At 42.3% G+C, this 24,931-nt stretch overlaps 3 protein-coding genes across 5 annotated transcripts in view; 1 reads left to right on the forward strand and 2 right to left on the reverse strand.

Moving 5' to 3' along the window:
• The window catches only part of frem1a (Fras1 related extracellular matrix 1a), a 31,037-nt gene extending 29,274 nt beyond the window's left edge, over positions 1-1,763 (forward strand). For all 3 annotated transcript variants that reach the window (XM_035753024.2, XM_052497191.1, XM_035753025.2), the window contains exon 37: positions 85-1,763. In XM_035753024.2, coding sequence (XP_035608917.1) covers positions 85-287 — 203 coding nt within the window. In that variant the 3' untranslated portion in view covers positions 288-1,763. The remainder of the gene's footprint in view (positions 1-84) is intronic.
• Positions 1,764-1,913: 150 nt separating this feature from the next.
• Positions 1,914-8,065, reverse strand: LOC118368754 (cytoplasmic aconitate hydratase-like). The gene is made up of 2 exons (XM_035753119.2): positions 3,418-8,065; positions 1,914-3,112 (listed from the first exon to the last, which is right to left on the reverse strand). Exons 1-2 carry the CDS (start codon positions 3,541-3,543, stop codon positions 2,987-2,989), a joined length of 252 nt encoding a protein of 83 aa, XP_035609012.1. The 5' UTR covers positions 3,544-8,065; the 3' UTR covers positions 1,914-2,986.
• A 3,817-nt stretch (positions 8,066-11,882) lies between these two features.
• Positions 11,883-17,107, reverse strand: LOC118368751 (uncharacterized). Its single transcript, XM_035753117.1, has 4 exons — positions 16,816-17,107; positions 15,011-15,202; positions 12,990-13,067; positions 11,883-12,576 (listed from the first exon to the last, which is right to left on the reverse strand). Exons 1-4 carry the CDS (start codon positions 16,872-16,874, stop codon positions 12,420-12,422), a joined length of 486 nt encoding a protein of 161 aa, XP_035609010.1. The 5' UTR covers positions 16,875-17,107; the 3' UTR covers positions 11,883-12,419.
• Positions 17,108-24,931: the final 7,824 nt, after the last annotated feature.

The following is a 24,931-nucleotide window of genomic DNA, read 5'->3' on the forward strand; positions in this document are numbered from 1 at the left end:
CCTGTCCTATTTCCATTGGACGAAAAGTGGCTCAACGTGTGTGCATGCATCTACCTCACTCACTGTCCTCTCTCCATCTCTCAGGTCTAAACGACAGGGAGAGCCGAGGACGCTGGGAGTGGGTGGGTGGAGAACCCATCACCTACACCAACTGGAGGAAGAGCCCGGCCAGAGGCAAGAGGAAGGGGACCAGGAGGTGTGTTCTGGTGTGGAGGAGGGCCAAGTGGCAGATCAGAGACTGTAAGACGGGCAGGGGACATCTCTACATGTGTTACATCAAGACGTGAGCCGAGGGGGATCCCTACGTTGGAGTGATGCTACGAATCGGAACTATTTTCTTTTCACTGCTGTTCCAACAGGAGTGGAGCTGACCCTCAAGACAAGTTGCATTCATACAGGTAACATCAACCAATCACCCAGAGGAGATTTACTACGGTACTACAGAGATAGATGAAGAGGTCAGCTTGAATGAAACGGAAGTACTGCATCAAACACATCAGTCGCAAACATGTCACACATGCACCACTGAAGCGCACGCTTTTCCCAGCTATTGTAGTTTAAAGGGATCGTTCACTCCAATGACATTGGATTCCTTACCATTCTTAATGTTGAGTGGCTTTAACATGTACAGTACTGTTCACGTGTGTAACAGCTATACTTATGACTATTATTATTGTTGAGTGCTGTAACTGCTGCACTGGTCATCTGTGTAATATTTCATATCTGTGTATAACAAAGTGTATTGTGAGTAACGCATACCTCTCAACGTGTACATTTCAGGTATTATTTGATTTCACCGTCTCAAGGTTGTATTCAAATGTACGGTCCTTGATGGTAGTAACACTGTCTTGTCTGAAATCAGTCATAACTGGGTTTGTGGACTATAGTATTTCTGTATTAACACAATGTAATATTTTATGAATAACAACGTAAGATTCAGGTTACTCTCATCACTGACCCTACACTCAATGGCCGGTTTATTAGGTATGCCATCCTGTTCACTAAAATGCTTTGCGCCTACAGACAGTGAGTCAGGTGGCCGTGGCTTTCTGTATAGAGCAGGCAGACAGGCACCGAGGCAGTCGTTCACAGTTAGATTGAACGTTCGAGTGGGGGGAAACTAGTGACCTAAGCAACTTTGAGCGTGGTATGTTTAGTTCCAGTATCTCAGAAAACAGCTCATTGAAGAGAGGTCGAAGGAGAATGGCAAGAATTGTGAAAGCTAACAGGCGTCCCACAAACTGGCAGATAACGGAAAAACATTGAGTGGAAAAACATTGCCTGTGTCATGCTGATGGCATAGTCAGGATTTTGGCGTCCATGACCCCATCCTGGTGTCAACGGTACAGGCTGGTGGTGGTGCTGTAATGGTGTCAGGAATGTTTTGCTGGCGTGAGGAGCAACGTATTGAGCAACGTTTCCAGCTCCCAAAGAATTTGGGCCGTTCTGGATGCAAAGGGACGTCCGACCCAGTACTAGATGGGCGCACTTAATACTGGCCACTGAGTGTATATGGTGCCAACTCTACAGTTCACATTATGCCACAGAAACTCCAATACACAAATACAGAAAGGCATCAGCTGCCTTCGAGACAGCTTCGTATGCAGTTGTGGGATCACTCAGTTGCGTTCTCAAATTACATTGTGACAGTTGCAACATTTTAGCCAGTTACTGTACAGAATTTATTTTAATTTCACATTCCATTTAAAATGTAATGATTTGTATGCAATTATTTTATAAACATATATTATTCCAGAAATCTATCAGGTTCATCTTTATTTTACTGCTTTATTAGTTATTTTTCAAGAATAGGCTAATAATAGTATGCTAATAATGCTAAATTATTTCGACACAACAATGCTGCATTTGAGTAAGTAGAAGTTCAACAATTTGACAAACGTAGTCTATTCTACCCCTGAGCCATATCATACAGGTTTGCATTTTTCATCATGAATCTTGATCTGGAGGTAGCTCTGCATTGGTCACTAGCTGGCACAGCCACAAGTCATAACATTTTATTTTAAGCCTAACCACTCTGCTAACCCTAATCTTGAAATTAAGAAGGTAATGTTTTTCTTTCAGGTAATGTTAAGTAATGTTTTTCTTTCATAAATGTTACAATATAGGCAATTTTGACTTTGCAGCTGGCCCACCTAGCGGAAATCGCTCAGTTCTGCCTAATATCGCTCAGTTCTGCCTGGATATGTACCAGGAATTCCCCCTGGCCTCTCCAGTTATGGAAAGGAGAACGGGAAGGGGACAGCACCAAGACTATTAGGAGGTAGCCACTAGCCCTGCTATGGCCTTGTAGCAGACAAAATACACATTTTATCCATATCAGAGTGACGAGGTCACAAACAAGTGTGAATCTTATAGTAGGCCTTCATTCCAATTTGATAGACAGAAACAATTTGGTCCATAAAATCATTAGTGCTTCAAGAAAATATTAAATGTGGCTTCAGGTCAGAAATGTAATGAGGTTTACTTATATTAATTTGATAGATTGATTTGATTAACTCGCCCCCTGTTACACTAGTACTAGGGTAGCCAAACTCACCATTAGGGTTGAACAATTCTGGTAACTTTCCCAAAATAGGAAAGAAAAAAGGTGCAACATTCGCTCACCATTAACAATGATTTTTTTTTAAGCAAGGTTAAAAGACAAAAATTTCAGCCTTCATCAACTTTCCCAAAAAATCCCGGTTGGAGAATTCCTGCATTTCCTGCTCATTCCCTCCTGAATCTACTAACCAGGAGGACCAGGAACAACTGGGAATGAACTGGATGTGGAATTTTGCAACCCTACTCACCAACAGTAATAAGCACTCAGCACTACATAATCAAAGAAGTCCTATAGCTAAACATCTACGGGTTAATGCACTAAAACCAATGGAGACAACATGATGAAAACCAAATGGTAAACTCAAACCAACAGAGGGCGAGTCAGGACATTCTGTCTCTCCGTCCCCATGGAGGATGTGCGTGTTCAGCGCAGCTTGGTCCCGATGGTGCGCTCCTTGTAGGTCCTGATGGTGCCTCCGTTGTGGAAGTACGTCAGCTCCACGTCTGTGTCGAACCTCATCCTCGTCTGGAATGAATTGCCCGTGTCGAGCTGTAAGGGAAGGGAAACAGACAGTTGTAGGTTGCTCATAGTAATAAAAAAAGTTGCTCTTTTCAAGTGTATGACAGAATCACAATGTATTAGAGTTCATAGAAATCACAAAGAGTTATTTATTTGGACTAGGCATCTACAAGAAACTCAGACCTTCGCATAACTCATTAACTCAGAGAGGTTGGGTTAAATGCGGAAGACACATTTCAGTTGAAGGCATTCAGTTGTACAACTGACTAGGTGTCCAATTTTCCATTTCCACTGAGAATTTCCCAATTCCCACCCTATGTAATCACCGGTCGTACCTTAATGTCAACAATCACCCTGGGTGTGAGTGGCTCTAGGATGACCACGGTGTAATGCACTCGGCCCGTCAGGCCCAGGGTGTCTACCGTGTCCCCGGCCAGGTACTCCAGAGGGATGACCCCCATGCCCACCAGGTTACTGCGGTGGATCCTCTCATAGCTCTCTGCCAGCACAGCCTTGATGCCCTGCGAGAGGGGAACAGAGGGAAGGGTGACAGGCAGGTAACAGTGGGCATCCACATAACAAACGGTGGCTTGTTCTCAGCTTGTTCTCATAGACTAGATGTAACATAGTAAAGTAAATCCGGCGGACACACAAATTAGTATTAGAAACATAAGACAGAAGGTTACTTAAGGCAAAGGGGAAAGAAATGTGGTTGGTTGGAGTAGATTGGTAGGCGTATAACGCAAATGGTTGCTTGTTCAAATCTAATAAATGGACAACTTTAGCAACTTTGCAACTAAACTCAGCAAAAAAAGAAACGTCCCTTTTTCAGGACCCTGTCTTTCAACGATCATTCGTAAAAATCCAACTAACTTCACAGATCTCCATTGTAAAGGGTTTAAACACTGTTTCCCAGGCCTTTCTACTGACTCTGAAAAACACCAAAAGAAAGATGCCCAGGGTCTCTGATCATCTGCGTGAACGTGCCTTAGGCATGCTGCAAGGAGGCATGAGAACTGCAGATGTGGCCAGGGCAATACATTGCAATGACCGTACTGTGAGATGCCTAAGACAGCGCTACAGGGAGACAGGCGGACAGCAAATCATCCTTGCAGTGGCAGACCATGTGTAACAACACCTGCACAGGATCGGTACATCCGAACATCAGCCTCTATAAATGTGTAATCAGAAGTCAAACAGTGTTTTTGATTTAATAGCCGCTGCACCGCTGGCATGGGAAGCCAAGGTTATGTGTCCCATCTTTCTCTGTGTCAAAGGGGAACTCTGATAAGAAAGTGCATCTTCGCACCACATAGGGCCTTTCAGAGAAAATGGAATTGAATGACAAGTGCATGAAGAGGTGGCATGACAGTCACCTCATGATGAGGAAAGCGCTGTCCCCCAATGTACTCTCAAAGCTTTCCAAGTACAGCCTATATAGTTATCCAACAACTATCCCATTCTGCATTTGCTACTGATATTTGATATTTTCTCTAGTCACTGTGTGATGTTATCGAAATGTTCATATAAATGGTAAATGTTGTTATCTAATGTTAGCTAAATTTTATCCCAATAATGATACAGGGGTTAGCCCATACAAATAGAATGATATTCTATTAGAATGGGAGAATGTAATGATGTGATTCCACCTTACAGGGGGGATGTTTGGCCTGTTACTTGTTGCAAGGTATCTAACAAGTTGATAAAGCTAGCTTTGAGGCAATATAATATTAGCCTAGCCAATTAATGTTAGGACCTGGCTGGAACTGAGTCTTCCTGACCAGACACAGCTAACAACATCAGGCTTTCTTTGTGTCATTAAAACATGAGAATAGAGTTGAGAGCGAGATATTTAGGGCTTTCTAGCTAGCTCCCTAGCAACTAACGTTAACGTAAACTCACGTAAACTCGTACATCGCTTTGGTCCATAGAATTGCCCTTATTTTAGCACCCCAAAAACATAATACTTCCAGATCAACTATAATGTCAATACCATTGTAAAGAACAATTTCTCCCCTTTCTAACAGAATCAATTACATGACCTAAACGCTGCCCGTTTCTGCATAATTCAAGCAGGCAATGAGCCCCGTCGGGTCTTTTTAAAAATGGCGGGTGGGGAAGCGAAACTAATGCTTGATAGTGAGAAGGAGAGATGTGTGGGGAAAATTGCTTTTTTTCACTCAATCTGTCCAATTTATCACCTTATCGCCATATAAGGCGATCTTAGAAGTAAACAGAGGCTTTGAGAATGATGATCGCATGCAATGATGATGAAAAAAATGACTGGGTATCCCCCCTTACCCCCGTCACTGTCAATTTCTTGTTTTTAAAGGATGAAAGAAGTGCTACACCTGGTGGAGAGAGATGGTAAGACAGAAATAGTTGCTTTATGCGTGCTGTACGTTACAACATGACACGTCAAGATGTAACAGAGGGTCAGTTTTTTTCAACTTTTCCCCAATACTATAGAGCCATTACCATGTTGATCAACGCTTGAATAGAAACCTAGTTCACACCTCCGATATCGACGTCAACACAGTGGCTACAGTCCCATTAGTTTTCTTTGTAGCCTCCTTTGAATGTTGCGGTTGCGCACATTTGTACGGAATGGGGTGAGTGGGGTGAGTTTATATAGTAACTATAGCCTGGCTATCGCGTAGGTTTTGAAGAGCAATCAACGTTACTGGCTAGCTAGTTATGCTGTCACAGCCCTCGACCTCAAATGCAGTCATTTTACTTTAAAAACATATGGCCAAGATAACAAATAATTGCAACAACAAAAAAAACAATAGTCACACATACCAATTTTCTTCTCTGTACAGCTGAAGTGGGCAGTAGGGTAGCTAATGACATTGGATCGTCACTAGTTATTATTAAAATGTGATTTTGAACTGCTAACACACTGCTAACCTCATGCCAAAAATGTCATGATTTTTTTACTATCATTTCCACGTGCACGTAAATGCAGAGCACCAAAGATGATGGTCTCCATGCCATAAACCGAAGTAGTGAGGTAGTGAGTGAGACAAGTTAACATTTGTTTTTGTTTTCTTTCTGAATGGTTAACTCATAATATGGATGATAACATCTTCTTCAAATAGTGTTGGGCAGGTGTTTTTCTGATCTGACCAACCACTGCTCAGAATCTCAGAAAAGTCCAAACAAGCTAGTATATTTTTGCATTGAAAGACTATAGGCCAGTCACCTGTATAGCTCGATTGCTAATGTATGACATCATTTCTTACCTTACTCAATAGATTAATCTTATCACATGAATATCCATTTATACAAGGTATGTTATTGTCTATCATCCATTTAAAACCACATCAGAACTCAAGGTCATGTGCTGTGTATTACTTTTTATTACAATTAATGTCTTAATGTTTAATGCCACAAGATAAAGATGTATCATTACTTGTTTTAAATAGATGTATAGAGGGCTTGCAGTTGTCCCAAATCATCTAGCAACTGCACCAAGCGCCATATTTGAAGACCAAACTCAGTAGCTCTGTTCGAAGTCCCATACTAACATACTGTATACTACATACTTAATGAGTATATACTACATACTATATGCTATTAGTTCATTTTAGTATACTGTAAACAAACAGTATGCTTTCAGTTGAGCGTACTAGCTCTTCGCCTGTCTACCGGAAGTTGATGCTTGCTAGTGTAGCTCGTTAGCTAGTTAGACATCTTACGACTTCGGGTGTGTTCTTAAATTCAATGTGGAGTGCCAGAGTGTGCTCGTAAATTCAAGCACCCAAGCTAACGTTGGCTAGCTTTCTAGCTCCTTCCAGACACAAATCAGACCACTCTGACCATTTTACTCGCCCTAGCAGAGCTGGTTAGGCTGTTTACATGTTATCCAGATCATTGGTGACTGTAACTGTGCTGCTGGCAACAATTTAATTAAGCTTTTTGCCGCCGTTTACTGACACCGGCCATATTCAACAGGTGTTGAGCGCTCTTAAACTCATTATTCTGGCTCTGGTACACCCAGACGAGTGCTCTGAAATCGGAGTAGATAGCCAGAGCGAATTCACGAAAGCATGCGAATGTCCATTAAGAACGCACAATGACTACACCATTTAGCTAAGCTAAGAATTACAGGAATAATCAAGTCAATAAACGTTGCGTATTTAGATAGCATATTTAGATAGCATATCATTACAGCAGTATGTACCGGTATGTTAGCTAGCTACCTTAGTTGACTACTTATGCATCAAACTTGTCACTTTTAACTATAGGATATGTGGTTTGTAAAGACAGCATAACTAACAAAGACAGCATAACTAATAAATTGTCCCAGGGGGAGAAAGGTTGCACTGCACCGGGACAGGTTAGCGCCATACAGAGGGGCATCTTCTCCCCAAACCACAGGGACCCCCACAATTCCCCTCTCTGGCAATGACATTCTCCAGGCTCTAGACAGTCCACTCCCCCAGTCTCCCTCCCTGTGTCACCGGTTCCCCAGAGCCACAGACTGTATTCCCCATTCCCTCATCCTTGTCCCCCGTGTCCCTGCCTTCATCACCTGGGCCCCAGAAGGGCAGCCACCTACTACGGACTGAGCCCCCTGTTTCACATCTGGACACTCTGTGACCATAATGGCCACGCAGGCAAAGGAGACCTCCGGATCGCTTCAGAGACTTTGTTTGTTCCCTCGGGGATGAGGGACTTTGTGGTGGGGGGGCTATGTAGCGACCCGCACAACCAGCTGTGTGTTATGCTGTTAGTTGGTTGTGTTGTATTTACCAGTACCCAGTGTAGGTGGGGTTCGACATGCCAATCAACATGCTATCTGCCAATCACGGGAATGCCTGGAATGTTCTGATGCCGGGCATCCTGGTGGTTGGTGGAGTGGTGGGAGGGGGCATTGCAAGTTTTAAGACCATGTTTTAGCCATTGTTCTCTCTCTTACGCTTGGTCTTCACAAGAGAAGGTCACGGTTGTTTTATACTGGTACCTTTCATTTATTTGGCGTGGGCTATTGCCAAACAGTAGCCTGTGTGGGAGTTGGGAATAAACCATGAATCGTATACTCAATCCTATGTCTGGACAATTATGATCTAGCCAGGTCATTACAATGCTATATACTCAATTCACATCACAAATGGTTCAGTTAGTATGAGTATTCGAACACAGCAAGTCTGTTGTTTGTCCTCCAATTGTTCACATGGCTGGCTGCGTTTAGCTGCTGCCGGAAACTTCAAAGATTTCCCATTATTTAGTTTTTCTAAGGACCCTGAAAATTGAGGCAATGGAGAACCTATTCAAGTACTGTAAGTAAATATATTTTGAAAATGATCAAAAACAATAGCTAGCTAGCTTGCTACAGAAGCGTAATATGCATGCTAAATCAAATTAGCTGCTAATGTTTGCTAGTTAGCTAACTTTACATACTGTATAGCTAGCTACGTTAATTAAATATCAACAGCTTGCTAACTTCATATCAGCTAGATAGCTATGTTGATTTATTTATTTATCATTGTAACTCCAAATGCATTTGTAGCAAGGTAGATAGGTAGCTAGCTAACAGCCATGGAAGAGGGTGAAGATTTGCTAGCATTTCCAGCTGTGAGAGAAGGGAGAGTAGGCTACTCTGGATAGGGCATGTACACTACAATACCAAAAGTATGTGGACACCTGCTTGTCGAACCCCTCATTCCAAAATCATGGGCATTAATATGTAGTTTGTCCCTCCTTTGCTGCTATAACAGCCTTCACTCTTCTGAGAAGGCTTTCTACTAGATGTTGGAACATTGCTGCGGGGACTTACTTCCATTCAGCCACAAGAGCATTAGTGAGGTCGGGCACTGATGTTGAGCGATTAGGCCTGGCTCGAAGTCGACATTCCAATTAATCCAAAAGGTGTCCGATGGGGTTGTGGTCAGGGCTCTGTGCAGGCCAGTCAAGTTCTTCAACACTGTTCTTGACAAACCATTTCTATATATACACACCTCGCTTTGTGCACGCACGGGGGCATACTGAAACAGGAAAAGTCCTTCTCCAAACTGTTTCCACAAAGTTGGAAGCACAGAATCATCTAAAATGTCATTGTATGCTGTAGCATTAAGATTTCCCTTCACTGAAACTAAGGGGCCTAGCCCAAACCATGAAAAGCAACCCAGATCCTTCTTCCTCCTCCACCAAACATTGCATTTGGCGCTATGCGTTCGGGGAGGTAGCGTTCTCCTGGCATCACCCACACTCAGATTCGTTCATCGGACTACCAGATGGTGAAGCGTGATTCATAGCAGAGCAGAAATTTGTTGGACTTGTTGGAAAGGTGGCTGAGCTCTTCAGTAAGGCCATTCTACTACCAATGTTTGTATATAGAAATTGCATATCTGTGTGCTAAATTCTATACACCTGTCAGTGACCGGTATAGCTGAAATAGCCGAATCCACTCATTTGAAGGGATGTCCACACACTTTTGTATGCAGTGCATTCAGAAAGTATTCAGAACCCCCTTCCCTTTTTCCACATTTTGTTACGTTACAGCCTTATTCCAAAATGTATTAAATTATTTGTTTGTCTCGTCAATCTACACACAATAGCCCATAATGACAAAGCGAAAACAAGTTTTTTAAAAACATTTTTACAAATGTAAAGAATAATTTAAACAAATCTAAACCTATTTACAGAAGAAGACTCAAATTGAGCTCCGGTGTATCTTGTTTCCATTGATCATCCTTGAGATGTTTCTACAACTTGATTGGAGTCCACTTGTGGTAAATTCAATTGATTGGACATGATTTGGAAAGGCACACACCTGTCTATATAAGGTCCCACAGTTGACACTGCATGTCAGTGCAAAACCAAGCCATGAGATCGAAGGAATTGACCGTAGGGTACCAAAACATTTTTGCAGTGTTGAAGGTCACCAAGAACACAGTGGCCTCCATCATTCTTAAATGGATGAAGTTTGGAACCACCAAGACTCTTCCTAGAGCTGGCCACATGGCTAAACTGAGCAATCGGGGAAAAAGGGCCTTGGTCAGGGAAGTGATCAAGAACCAGATGCTCACTCTGACAGAGCTCCAGAGTTCCTCTGTGGAGATCGGAGAACCTTCCAGAAGGACAACCATTTCTGCAGCACTCCACCAACAGTTCTTTATGGTAGAGTGGCCAGGCAGAAGCCACTCATCAGTAAAAGGCACATGACCGTCTGCTTGGAGTTTGCTACAAGGCACCTAAAGGACTCTCAGACCATGAGAAAGAAGATTCCCTAGTCTGATGAAACCAAGATTGAACACTTTGGCCTGAATGCCAAGCATCACATCTGGAGGAAACCTGGCACCATCCCTACGGTGAAGCATGGTGGTGGCAGCATCATGCTGAGGGGTTGTTTTTCAGTGGCAGGGACTGGGATACTAGTCAGGATCGAGGCAAAGATGAACAGAGCAAAGTACAGAGAGATCCCTGATGAAAACTTCTCCAGATCGCTCAGGTCTTCAGACTGGGGCGAAGGTTCACCTTCCGACAGGACAACTCGGCAACCAAGACAACGCAGGATTGGCTTCGGGACATGTCTCTGTATGTCCTTGAGTGGCCCAGCCAGAGCTCGGACTTGAACCCGATCGAAAATCTATGGAGAGACCTGAAAATAGCTGTGCAGCGACGCTTCCCATCCATCCTGACAGAGCTTGAGAGGATCTGCAGAGAATAATGGTGTGCCAATACAGGTGTGCCAAGCTTGTAGCATCATATCCAAGAAGACTCGAGGCTGTAATCACTGCTTCAACAACAATTTTGTAAATATGTTTTTATTTTTTATTCTTTACATTTGTAAAAAATTCTAAATATCTGTTTTCTTTTTGTCATTATGGGGCATTGTGAGTAGATTGAGGGGGGAAAACAATGTAATCCATCAAGCGCTATGATTAAACTGGCTCTCATGAGTACCGCCACAGGAAAGGAAGACCCAGATTTACCTCTGCTGCAGAGGACAAGTTCATTAGAGTTACCAGCCTCAACTTGCAGCCCATATAAATGCTTCATAGAGTTCAAGTCACAGACATCTGAACATCAACTGTTCAGAGGAGACTGCGTGAATCAGGCCTTCGTGGTCAAATGTCTACAAAGAAACCACTAAAGGACACCAATAGGAAGAAGAGAATTGCTTGGGCCAAGAAACACGAGCAATGGACATTAGATCGGTGGAAATTTTTCCTTTGGTCTGGAGTCCAAATTGGGGAGATTTGGTTCCAACCGCCATGTCTTTGTGAGATACAGAGTAAGTGAACAGATGATCTCTGCCAGTGTGGTTCCAAACATGAAGCATGGAGGAGGTGTGATGGTGTGGGGGTGCTTAGCTGGTGACACTGTCTGTGATTTATTTAGAATTCAAGGCACACTTAACCAGCATGGCTACAACAGCATTCTGCAGCGATACACCAAACCATCTGGTTTACGCTTAGTCCCACTATCATTTGTTTTTCAACAGGACAATCACCCAACACACCTCTAGGATGTGTAAGGTCTATTTGACCAATGAGGGGTGTGATGGAGTGCTGTATCAGATGACCTGATCGCCACAATCCCCCGACCTCAACCCAATTGAGATGGTTTGGGATGAATTGGACCGCAAAGTGAAGGAAACGCAGCAAATAAGTGCTCAGCATATGTTGGAACTCCTTTAAGATTGTTGGAAAATCATTCCAAGCAGAGCTGGTTGAGAGAATGCCAAGAGTGTGCGAAGCTGTCATCAAGGCAAAGGGTGGCTACTTTGAAGAATCTAAAATATGTTCAGATTTGTTTAACACGTTCTTTTTGGTAACTACATGATTCCATATGTGTTATTTCATAGTTTTAATGTCTTCACAATTATTCTACAATGTAGAAAATAGTAAAACATAAAGAAAAACCCTTGAATGAGTAGGTGTGTCCAAACTTTAGACTGATACTGTATATTTCCTGAGCATTCTTATATCTTTTAGAAAGAGGACAGACACTTGTTCCTAATGATTTATTGTCTGACTGTCTTTTTAGCCATTTATGAATGTGTTATTCAATGTATTTCTATGTGCTATAGTAGTAAAGGCCAAATTCAATATTTTAGCAAATATGTGTTGTACCTGAAGGGGTCCTAAAATTCCAAATCAAATAGCTAAATACTCCATGGTATGACCATCTTAAAACAATTCCATATTTCAGCTTAGAATCCCCTCAACCATAAAGTCAAAAGATAAGTTATCCCATTTTAATTTTGATAAACATGTTGAAAATATATTTGAAATTGTGCTAACTTGCCTTGAACTAGTTATCTATACAATGATTATTTTTTCTCATCTTGATAAATCTTTGAAGTTCAGTTCGATAGGGAGCAGTGTTATGGAGGGTTTAATGTTGGAAGTTCCTTCCTCTTTTTGCTGCCTTCCCTGGTCCTCTGCATCCTATAGGTCTTCTTAGCCTGCGCTCTCTCTTTCTCCAAAACCTCAGTGTCATCCAGGATCTTCAGGCTTGGGATCTGACTGATCACATACTGCCTGTGTGGCCAGAGGAGGAATATGTTGGTGGGCGAGACACAAAAAGCATAAAGCACATCATTTCATACTGTAGTAATGACAGAACATATGAATGAGGAACAGTAAGTCTGGTATATAGCAGGGGTCGGTAACAGGTGACCCAAGTGTTTTTTTGTGTGTAGATTGATGCGGGGAAAAAAACGATTTAATCCATTTTCGAACAACAAAATGGAAAAAGTCAATGGGTCTGAACACTTTCAGAATCCACTGCATATCACACAATTTTAACTCCAACTTATTTTGAGTTATAGAATCATGTCATATTCCTATGACCTGTGGAGGTTACACAACACCTCCTTCTCATCTGAATATAAAAAGACAACTGATCAAAGAGGTGCAGCTTTAGTGTATCAGCTGTGTTCACTCAAGCTCACCTGTAGTCTATGTACTGGTCTAGACTCCCTCCATTGAAGTAGCTGGGTGCTGATTCGTTGTTCATCATGCTGAGAATCCTACAGCAATTAAAAACATCCAGAGGTCAGACAACAACACTTAAATACCTAATCACCTTACTCCTTTACATACAGTGAGGGAAAAAAGTATTTGATCCCCTGCTGATTTTGTACATTTGCCCACTGACAAAGAAATGACCACTCTATAATTTTAATGGTAGGTTTATTTGAACTGTGAGAAAAAATGTAAAAATGTAATAAATTGATTTGCATTTTAATGAGAGAAATAAGTATTTGACCCCCTCTCAATCAGAAAGATTTCTGGCTCCCAGGTGTCTTTTATACAGGTAACGAGCTGAGATTAGGAGCACAGTCGTAAAGGGAGTGCTCCTAATCTCAGTTTGACACCTGTCCACGGAAGCAATCAATCAATCAGATTCCAAACTCTCCACCATGGTCAAGACCAAAGAGCTTTCCAAGGATGTCAGGGACAAGATTGTAGACCTACACAAGGCTGGAATGGGCTACAAGACCATCGCCAAGCAGCTTGGTGATTATTCGCAAAGGGAAGAAACACAAAATAACTTTCAATCTCCCTTGGTCTGGGGCTCCATGCAAGATCACACCTCGTGGAGTTGCAATGATCATGAGAATGGTGAGGAATCAGCCCAGAACTACACGGGAGGATCTTGTCAATGATCTCAAGGCAGCTGGGACCATAGTCACCAAGAAAACAATTGATAACACACTATGCCGTGAAGGACTGAAATCCTGCAGCACCCGCAAGGTCCCCCTGCTCAAGAAAGCACATATACATGCCCGTCTGAAGTTTGCCAATGGACATCTGAATGATTCAGAGGACAACTGGGTGAAAGTGTTGTGGTCAGATGAGACCAAAATGGAGCTCTTTGGCATCAACTCAACTCGCCGTGTTTGGAGGAGGAGGAATGCTGCATATGACCCCAAGAACACCATCCCTACCTTCAAACATGGAGGTGGAAACATTATGCTTTGGGGGTGTTTTTCTGCTTTGGGGACAGGACAACTTCACCGCATCAAAGGGACGATGGACGGGGCCATGTACCGTCAAATCTTGGGTGAGAACCTCCTTCCCTCAGCCAGGGCATTGAAAATGGGTCGTGGATGGGTATTCCAGCATGACAATGACCCAAAACACACAAGGCAACAAAGGAGTGGCTCAAGAAGAAGCACATTAAGGTCCTGGAGTGGCCTAGCCAGTCTCCAGACCTTAATCCCATAGACAATTTGTGGAGGGAGCTGAAGGTTCGAGTTGCTAAACGTCATCCTTGAAACCTTAATGACTTGGAAAAGATCTGCAAAGAGGACTGGGGCAAAATCCCTCCTGAGACGTGTGCAAACCTGGTGGCCAACGTCAAGAAATGTCTGACCTCTGTGATTGCCAACAAGGGTTTTGCCACCAAGTACTAAGTTATGTTTTGCAGAGGGGTCAAATACTTATTTCCCTCATTAAAATACAAATCAATTGATAACATTTTTGACATGCGTTTTTCTCTCTCATTGTTCAAATAAACCTACCATTAAAATTATAGACTGATCATTTCTTTGTCAGTGGGAAAATGTACAAAATCAGCAGGAGATCAAATACAGTGAGGCAAAAAAAGTATCTACCTCTATCGCTCCAGTACCCCTGCACATTGTAAATATGGTATTGAAACTGACCCTGTATATAGCTTACTTACTTTCTTGTGTTGTTCTTATCTTATTTGTATTTCTTGTTTGTTCTAACTTATGTTGTTTTTAGGATTACATTGATTTATGTATTACTGCATTGTACTTGTGCATGATACATTTCAAACTTGAAAATGGTGTTTGTTTCATGTTTTTTTATGTTGTATTAACATGTCTGTTCAATGCTCCACAATGCTGCACCCTACTGAACGCAGTTCGGAATGAAAACAACAAAGATGCAAAAACACACACGCACACACTGCCCCAATGGCTTCAGTAAAAGCCAGTCTTACTTGATGTTGGGGAATTTGCTTCGGATCTCCTCAACGAAGATGGGCAGGTTGCCGACCTTGTTCTTGTTGATCCACACGGTGGTGACACTAGGCATGTAGGGGAACTTGACGTGGGACGAGTAGCTGTTGCAGTCCAGGATCAGAGTGCTGAGCTTCTCCAGTTCACCCAGGAGAGCTGGGCTCCGTTGGCAGCTGAATGAAGGAGAAACATTGCCAGGTAGACTGTGTGTTAATAGTATAGTACACATGCATAGCATGTCTCTGATTGGTGCATGAAAGAGAGAGATGGAATTCAGATGTGTGTGTGTGTGTGTGTGTGTGTGTGTGTGTGTGTGTGTGTGTGTGTGTGTGTGTGTGTGTGTGTGTGTGTGTGTGTGTGTGTGTGTGTGTGTGTGTGTGTGTGTGTGTGTGTGTGTGTGTATTTGCCTCTGTCTCTACAGGGCTCAGAGCAGAAGGATACTCCTCCAGCAGGTTGTAGCTGAGGTCCAACACTTCCAGGGTGTCTCGCTGGGCTAGTATGACTTCGTAGGGGATCTCTAGCAATCCCTGGTAGGCAAAGGAGAGACTCCGAAGCCCCAGCACCGGGCCTGGCTGACCGGGCTGACCAGGCCCCCCTGTCTCCATGGCCAAGAGGCAGAGCTACAGCCTCCCAACACCTCACTTCTTGGTGTCAACTAGCCAGATTACCAGGGGATTCAGATACATGGCGCCATAACTCCCAATATCCACCCTCAAATCAAAACAACAAGGGCATCATGGTTTAGTTGTTGAGAGTACTAATTACCAAAACCTCTTTTCCAGGAGTTAAACATAAACAAGCAGCCAAAATGCTAATCGCTCACCTAAACATCTGCTGAATTGTACATATAATTGACTGACAAGATAGTTAAATCAGCTGATGTCCCAGAGAAAACTGGGTTCAAATACTATTTGTAATCTTTTACGTACTTTAAGCGTTTGCTTCAGCCTGCCTGGGTGGGGTTTGCAATAGGGAAGCTCAATGAAGCACAGATAAAGTATTGGAAATGATTTCAAATGGCATTTGGTCCTAGATCTAAATCAGTCAGTGATCGGAGGGATTGCATGGAAACCAGCAGCTGCAGTAGACCTTTAGGAGTAAAATTGTATAACCATTCCAAAATCTATAACCATTTTTCACCTTTGGGATGTGTTGGTCCATCTTGAATTTTGGAATGTTGACATGAGTTCATTACAGCACTGTTACACGGGTAGAAAGAATACACTAACAAGCATTTTATGGCTAGAGGAACATAATACAGTAGTTTACCGTCAGTGAGGTGGTTCGGTTATCATTCAGTTCACCCTTCTTTATTTGTAGAATATAGTAGATCAACAGCAGTGCCTGTTGTCATGTGCTACTATAAAGTCCATTCACCATTAGATCGGGGCTGAGAGTATTGGAGTCCAGGAGGCTATGAATGAATGACCCACTCTGTTAGAAAACCAGACGAAATGCCAGTACATGTAATTCCCTCAGTGAAATGTTTTTCTCCAGGCAGATAAGCCCTCTCATAGTTCTACAAACATCTTTAAAATCTTACCATTTGAAATAATTATATGAAAAAGCTACGGTTGTATGGTCAGCAACTCTTTAAAAAACAATCTGGATCGCTCACGAATGACACCACGGGTGCAGCAAAGCTGTCTCTCAAACTTGTCAGAGATACATAGGAACATTCATAGAAGCAGGTCAGTTCAAATAGGCAAACATGATTTCACAAACAATACATACAGCGCATGAACAGATCTATATACAGGTAATCATTCCATTTGATCCAACTCACCGCGATTTGTGGTTTTCAGGCAGCTTTACCGGCTGAGATGCAGTCTGCTCACTGCACATAAAAGGCACTCATTCATGGCTCAGCTCTGGATCACAAGATCCGGATAATCACATTGGCCGTTAACCCCTTCCTGTCCACTGGATCTCCCAAAGACATTGACCCGGCAAAACAAGTGGCGTAACAATATGTTACGTTTCAGATAGAAATGTAATGAATAGAGTTGACACGATTCCTTATTCCACGTGTCAGAGAGCCATGTTCATTCTACATAATACATTTCTCTCTAAATGTTCCACAATGTACTGGCCCAGTTAATGTACTGGCCCAGTTATTCCCAAACAAAAATAGTTTTTATAGTTATTCTTGTAGTCAAGGGATACCGTGACGAGATCCTGAGGCCCATTGTCATGCCTTTCATTCACCGCCATCGCCTCATGTTTCAGCATAACACACAGCCTCATGTTGCAAGGATCTGTACATAATTCCTGGAAGCTGAAAATGTCCCAGTTGTTCCATGGCCTGCATACTCACCAGACATGTTATGTGTACAATAGCGTGTTCAAGTCATGTGTACAACAGCGTGTTCCAGTTCCCGTCAATATCCAGCAACTTCGCACAGCCATTGAAGAGTGGAAAAACATTCCACAGGCCATAATCAACAGCCTGATCAACTCCATGCGAAGGAGATGTGGCAAATGGTCACACCAGATACTGATTGGGTTTCTGATCCACGCCCCTACCTTTAAAAAAAAAGTTATGTGACTAGCATATCTATACACCTAGTGATGTGAAATCCATAGATTAGGGCCTAATGCTTTTATTTAAATTGACTGATTTCTTTATATGAACTGTAACTCAGTAAAACCTTTGAAATTGTTGCATGTTGCATTTATTTTTTGGTTCAGTGTACTTTAGAATACTAATAGATACTGCACATTTCCCCTGAAATAAGCCATATAACACTAAACAGTAATATTACTGGCTAAAATAACACAGAACAGTAACATTATCTGTATACATATTATTAAAGATAGACTCAGCGATATGATGTAGAAGCAGAAAGTAAACAGCATAGTGGGTTATTTTCCGCAACCACTAAGCGATTTGAAGTGTGAGGCTCAACTTCTCAGCTGTTTTAGTCCCCTGGTAACCACGCTGTGAACAGCAGGGATGTTGATGCTCTCATAGAACAAAACGTATAAGATCTCCAAAGCCCGTCTTTCTCCATACATTTTCCCCAAAGGAATGGCTGAACAACCCAGACTCATTTCTGGGTTTTAGTACCTTTGTTATTCTATTAGCTGTCTCCCCCTCGGCCGGGGGAAACAGCCTCTCGCTCTGAAGCACCTCGCTCCTTGGCTCTTATTTGGTTGCCAACTCAGCCATCAATCGGTAAGTCTCCGCTCTCTACTGTATATCTACTGGATTTGTTGTCGTTGTGGTCTCTGGGTTCCTGCTTTGGCTAGATTAATTGGTGTTGATTTCTGGCTTATTACTTAGTTATGTCAACCATGGTGGTTGGCTATTTAGCTGGCTAGGCTAGCATGCATACTAAAATAACGAACTTTATCTGGCTGGCTTGCTTGCCGGCTAAGAGAACTGCATATACAGCACCTTCAGAAAGTATTCAGACTCCTTGACTTTTCCGCATTTTGTTACGTTACAGCCTTCTTCTAAAATGGATTAAATACAAATAAATCCTCAGCAATCTGCCCACAATACTCCATAGTGAAAACAGGTTTTAATAAATGTATGAAATGTATGAAACATTTTAAATGTAATATCACATTTATATAAGTATTCCGACCCTTTGCTATGACACTCGAAATTGAGCTCAGGTGCATCTTGTTTTCAAAGATCACCTTTGATGTTTTTACAACTTGATAGGATTCCACCTGTGTTAGATTCAAATGATTGGACATGATTTGGAAAGGTAACCACCTGTCTATTTAAGGTGCCACAGTTGATAGTGCATGTCAGAGCAAAAACCAAGCCATGAGGTCAAAATAATTGTCCGTAGTGCTCCGCGACAGGATAGTGTCTGGGGAAGGGTATTAAAAAGATTCTGCAGCATTGAAGGTCCCCAAGAACACAGTGGCCTCCATCATTCTTAAATGGAAGAAGTTTGGAACCACCAAGACTCTTCCTAGAGCTGGCCACACGGCCAAACTAAAGGAATCGGGGAAGAAGGGCCTTGGTCAGGGAGGTGACCAAGAGGAATATTATTGAAGATTTATTATAAAAAGACCCTAAGGAATGGAACTCTTTTGACTTTTCAGCTGGATTTTGCGCTCGCGCATTGTGCCTTTGGAAGAGTGAACTAAACGCGCAAACAAAACGGTGGTATTTGGACGTAACCGAACAAAACAAACATTTCTTGTGGGAGTCCTGGGAGTGCATTCCGACGAAGACCAGCAAAGGTAAGTGAAGATTTATAATGCTATTTATGACTTTTGTTGACTCTGGCGGGTAACTGTATGGCTTGCTTTTGTGGCTGAACGCTGTTCTCAGATGATTGAATATTGTGCTTTTGCCATAAAGCTTTTTTGAAATCTGACACAGCGGTTGCATTAAGAACAAGTTCATCTTTAATTCTATGTAAAACATGTATCTTTCATCAAAGTTTATGATGAGTATTTCTGTTATTTGATGTGGCTCTTTGCAATTTCTCCAGATGTTTTGGAGGCATTTCGGAACATGGCACCAATGTAAACTGAGGTTTTTGGATATAAATATGAACTTGATCGAACAAAACATACATGTATTGTGTAACATTGAGTCCTGGGAGTGTCATCTGATGAGGATCGTCAAAGGTTAGTGATTAATTTTATCTATATTTCTGCTTTTTGTTCTCTTTGGTTGGAAAATGGCTGAATGCTTTCTGTGACTAGTTGCTGACATAACGTAATGATATGTTCTGCTTTCGCCGAAAAGCCTTTTTGAAATTGGACATTGTGGTTGGATTATCGAGAAGTGCATCTTTAAAATAGTGTAAAATACTTGTATGGTTGAGGAATTGTAATTATGAGATTTCTGTTGTTTTGAATTTGGCGCCCTACAATTTCACTGGCTGTTGGCGAGGTGTGACACTAGCGTCCCAAACGATCCCAGAGAGGTTAAAATAGTTTATTCGGAAGACAGCAGCTCTATAAGCACTCTTCCGTGGTGCCCCAGGTTATTAATGAATTTATTGTTACATAGTTTAATTAAATCACGCAATCAATTAAATGTTAGGTAATCAATTTGAAAAATATCCTGTCATTTTATTTAATCAGTCAGAGACACGACAGCACACAGCCAAGACAGTGCAGGAGTGGCTTCGGGACAAGTCTCTGAATGTCCTTGAGTGGCCCAGCCAGAGCCCGGACCTGCACCCAATCTATCGTCTCTGGGGAGATCTGAAAATAGCTGTGCAGCAACACTCCCCATCCAACCTGACAGAGCTTTAGAGGATCTACAGAGAAGAATGAGAGACACTCCCCAAATACAGGTGTGCCAAGCTTGTAGCGTCATACCCAAGAAGACTCACGGCTATAATTGCCAAAGGTACATTTTTTGCTTTGTCATTATTGGGTATTGTGTGTAGATTGATGAGGGGGGAAATTATTTAATACATTTTAGAATAAGGCTGTAACGTAACAAAATGTTGAAAATGTCAAGGGGTCTGAATACTTTCCGAAGGCACTGTAGACTGAATCCAGGTGAACGCTATGATCCCTTATCGATGTCAGCTGTTGAATCCACTTCAATCAGTGTAGATGAAGAGGAGGAGATCGGTTATAGAATGATTTTTTTTTGCCTTGAGACGGTTGAGACATGGATTGTGTATGTGTACAATTCATAGGGTGAATGGGCAAGGCAAAATCTTTGTGCCTTTGAACGGGGTATGGTAGTAGGTGACAGGCATATCGGTTTGGGTGTGTTAAGAACTGCAACGCTGCTGGATTTTTCACGCTCTGCAGTTTCCTGTGAATATGAAGAATGGTCCACCAGCAAAGGACATCCAGCCAACTTCACAGAACTGTGGGAAGCATTGGCGTCAACATGTGTCAGCATCCCTGTGGAACGCTTTCAGCAATTTGTGGGGTCCAGATATTCAGAGGTGCAACTCAATATTAGGAAGGTGCTCCTAATGTTTTGTACACTCGGTATATGTTCTAAAACATTGTCCATTGCCAGAGGTACAAGGCAAGGATGTCCTCTCAGCAGTTTGTTCTTTGCTTTATCACTGGAACCCCTGGCTCAGGCAGTCTGTCAGTCCACAGATGTTCCTATCACTGCTCACAACTCTGACCACTATATCTCACTTTATGCGGAGGATATTTTATTATATGTTGGAGATGCTCCCCGTACTTTACCTGTCCTTCTCAATATCTTTAAAAAGTTCAGTTCAATCTCAGGTTGCAAAATTAATTGGGCCAAATCCTCACTAATACCGCTTTTTAAAGATGAGATGATGAGAATTAGCTCCCTGTCCCCTGACATCCCAATAGTAAGCCATTTCAAATATCTAGGTATTGACATCCATCCGTCCTTACAGATCACCACCACTACCAATTTTAATTGTGTTTATAAACAAGTAGAATCAGACCTACAAAGATAGTCTCAATGCAAAAATTAAATTAATATACTTCCTCGGATAAACTTTTACAGCTCTATGATTCCACTTTCACCGCCGCTGGGATATTGGAAGAAACTGCACACTTTGATTTCCAAATTTATATGGAGGGGAAATGTCCACTTTACAAAGACAGAAGTGTTCTGGAGGCCAAAACCTCTCCAATCTTAAATTATATTTCTGGACCTTTATTTTGCCCCCACTATGTGTGTGGTTGAACCCCAATGTCTCAGTGACCTGGCTGCCCCTCTAGGAGAATTTACCAAAACTGTACAGGCTCCAAGATCTGGTATATTCAAACATCTCTATCAAAAACTACCTTTGGCCCTATCATCATGCAAATGCATGCAATATGGTGTTCAATGGGGAACCATTGCAAATATATTATTAATCATCACCATTCACTCCCATATGCCACTGTTTAATAATTACAGTCTCCTCATGGGTGGCCAACCAATATCTTTTCCAGTTTGGAGTGAGAGAGGAATTCATACTCTCTCTGACATTGTCGACAGTTGTAGCCTACCTGCATTCTGGAAGGGGTTCAGGGGTCATGATAGGGGCTGTACCAAATGTTTGATGTATTATAATAATTCATTATGCTTATGTTGTATAAATAGAAGGGGAGGGGTTTTACGACCTTTACTGACATTTATAGGGTCCTAGACTACAGATTAACAATACATATACATTATGAGGTTTAATATTGTTCCACAGTACTCTGCAGGGGAGTGTAAGAGATTAGTCAGACATTCCACTATAAATCAACTTGGACATTTACTGCTAAGCTTTTAGATAGCTATATAAACAAGAGATTTAGTGTTGAGTAGGCATGGTTTTGGTCTCAAAAGTAAAAGATAATGACGTAGGCAGTGACATCACTAAGGCTGGACTTCAGGTTTAATAAAATAACTTGGGACCTTTTCTTTGATGCAGAACTTACTCGGAAACATGCATTATGTTCCTGTTGTCAAATTCTGTCTGCAATTGCATTAATAAAGGTTTTTGAATGATTTAATTAAAGATATTGTCATAACACTAATTTCACCAATGAGCCAATGATTGACAAGGAACAAGGAAACGTACCCCAACAATTCCATGACTTGAAAAAGCAATAATATCTGCCTGGTTCTTCAGTTTTATTTTATTTGCAGCTACGTTCTGCTCTGTGAGCTTATGGAGTACACTGGGATTCTAATCATCTCATCCTATCCACAATAATTACCTCAAGGGTAAGTAAGGGCATAGTCTCCAAACTATAAATATTTCTACAAACCAACAAATTACCAATCTATTAAAAATGGAATGAAAATATACCAGTAGTAGATATTAACTGGAGTACCGTCTAATACATTCTCATCAAGAAACCTGATTACCAAATGACCCACTGCAATTTTGCCCGTATGAGTTATCCGACTCAAAAACATTTTTTTTCCAGATAAACTCAACCTCTGTCTGTATGCTCTGGCCCCAGGGTACTCCTGGCACATGTATTCATATGGTCTAAGATTGCCAAAAGGAGAACCTCTAGGCAATCTGTGGCTTCATCATTATCAGGCATTTTGCCTAAACCCATTGCATGTCTGCCCAAAGTGCTGCTGCTTAATTATGACCCTTCACTGAACTTAACATACAGGCGGAGGATTATTTTTCCTACAGGCCTAACACCTAACAGCAGCCAAGAGAATGGTTGCCCAACTAACCATCAATCGCTAGCCTGCATGGTGCAAAATCATAGAATATGAACCTTTGTCTTTTCTATAAACTAGGATAACAGTGAGGATTTTCTACACTGGAAAACTTGTTACAGCAGTTGATAATAATCTGCCAATATAATATGTTTAACAATGTACCTGGTAGAAAATAGCACGTCATGCAATGCACGGCTCACCATCAAACTATGCACTCACGCAGTGTACAACATATACAACCCCCCCTCCCCCTTATTCCTTATTTTTAAGTGCATGAAAAAGTCCCTGAAAGTTCTTGAATCTGACCTGTCAATATCTGTATGAGCCCTGCTTAACGGAAGTATAGTCTTAAATCTATGTTATTTATTGGCTAAAGTTAGGGACCAATTTGCATATATTCACTTTTAGTCATTTTTATTTCAAACCATTTTCAAATGTTGTCCCCAATGTCACACATTGTCCCCGTTATATATAGAAATACCCATATATGGACTACAACTCTTAGCAGTGTCATGACGTTGGCCTCTTTGAGTATAGCAACCCCATCCCCCTCTCCCTGCCTCCCCCCCATTGCCTCCTTCAACTAGGCTGCTGTGGTCAGAGGTCGTAAATTCCTGAGAAGACCTCATGGACACAAATCAAATCAAATGTATTTATATAGCCCTTCATATATCAGCTGATATCTCAAAGTGCTGTACAGAAACCCAGCCTAAAACCCCAAACAGCAAACAATGCAGGTGTAGAAGCACGGTGGCTAGGAAAAACTCCCTAGAAAGGCCAAAACCTAGGAAGAAACCTAGAGAGGAACCAGGCTATGTGGGGTGGCCAGTCCTCTTTTGGCTGTGCCGGGTGGAGATTATAACAGAACATGGCCAAGATTTTCAAATGTTCATAAATGACCAGCATGGCCAGGTGGACTGGGGACAGCAAGGAGTCATCATGTCAGGTAGTCCTGGGGAATGGTCCTAGGGCTCAGGTCAGTTGAAACTGGAGCAGCAGCATGGCCAGGTGGACTGGGGACAGCAAGGAGTCATCATGTCAGGTAGTCCTGGGGCATGGTCCTAGGGATCAGGTCCTCCGAGAGAGAGAGAAAGAAAGAAGGAGAGAATTAGAGAACGCACACTTAGATTCACACAGGACACCGAATAGGACAGGAGAAGTACTCCAGATATAACAAACTGACCCTAGCCCCCCGACACAAACTACTGCAGCATAAATACTGGAGGCTGAGACAGGAGGGGTCAGGAGACACTGTGGCCCCATCCGAGGACACCCCCGAGGATATAACCCCACCCACTTTGCCAAAGCACAGCCCCCACTAGAGGGATATCTTCAACCACCAACTTACCATCCTGAGACAAGGCTGAGTATAGCCCACAAAGATCTCCGCCACGGCACAACCCAAGGGGGGGGGGGGCACCAACCCAGACAGGATGACCACAACAGTGAATCAACCCACTCAGGTGACGCACCCCTTCCAGGGACGGCATGAGAGAGCCCCAGTAAGCCAGTGACTCAGCCCCTGTAATAGGGTTAGAGGCATAGAATCCCAGTGGAAAGAGGGGAACCGGCCAGGCAGAGACAGCAAGGGTGGTTCGTTGCTCCAGTTATAGAGAGTTGTTTTTCATGGAGACAAAGGAAATCCTTCCACCTCACAGAACTTGAGGTACGAACACATTTCATGTTCCAGAGAAAGTGTAAAAGATCAGTGAAGAATCCAGCTACGAACTGGTCCGTTTGTCATAACTTGGGAAGCTCAAGAGAGACGGTGTGGCAACATTACCATAACGCTGTTTATATAATAGCC

The sequence above is a fragment of the Oncorhynchus keta genome, chromosome 35 (genome assembly GCF_023373465.1).
Source record: "Oncorhynchus keta strain PuntledgeMale-10-30-2019 chromosome 35, Oket_V2, whole genome shotgun sequence".
In the NCBI taxonomy this organism is placed as follows: Eukaryota; Metazoa; Chordata; class Actinopteri; order Salmoniformes; family Salmonidae; genus Oncorhynchus; species Oncorhynchus keta.

Bases quoted from the DNA above. Each gene is read 5' to 3' on its own strand.
- LOC118368754 (XM_035753119.2), bottom strand. From the start codon at position 3,543: ATGGGGGTCATCCCTCTGGAGTACCTGGCCGGGGACACGGTAGACACC. The intron at 3,113-3,417 runs GTACGACCGGTG...CTTCCCTTACAG, and splicing joins GGGTGATTGTTGACATTAAG to CTCGACACGGGCAATTCATT.
- LOC118368751 (XM_035753117.1), bottom strand. From the start codon at position 16,874: ATGTGCAGTGAGCAGACTGCATCTCAGCCGGTAAAGCTGCCTGAAAAC. The intron at 15,203-16,815 runs GTGAGTTGGATC...TCCTTCATTCAG, and splicing joins CCTGAAAACCACAAATCGCG to CTGCCAACGGAGCCCAGCTC. The intron at 12,577-12,989 runs GTGAGCTTGAGT...CTGGCCACACAG, and splicing joins GACCAGTACATAGACTACAG to GCAGTATGTGATCAGTCAGA.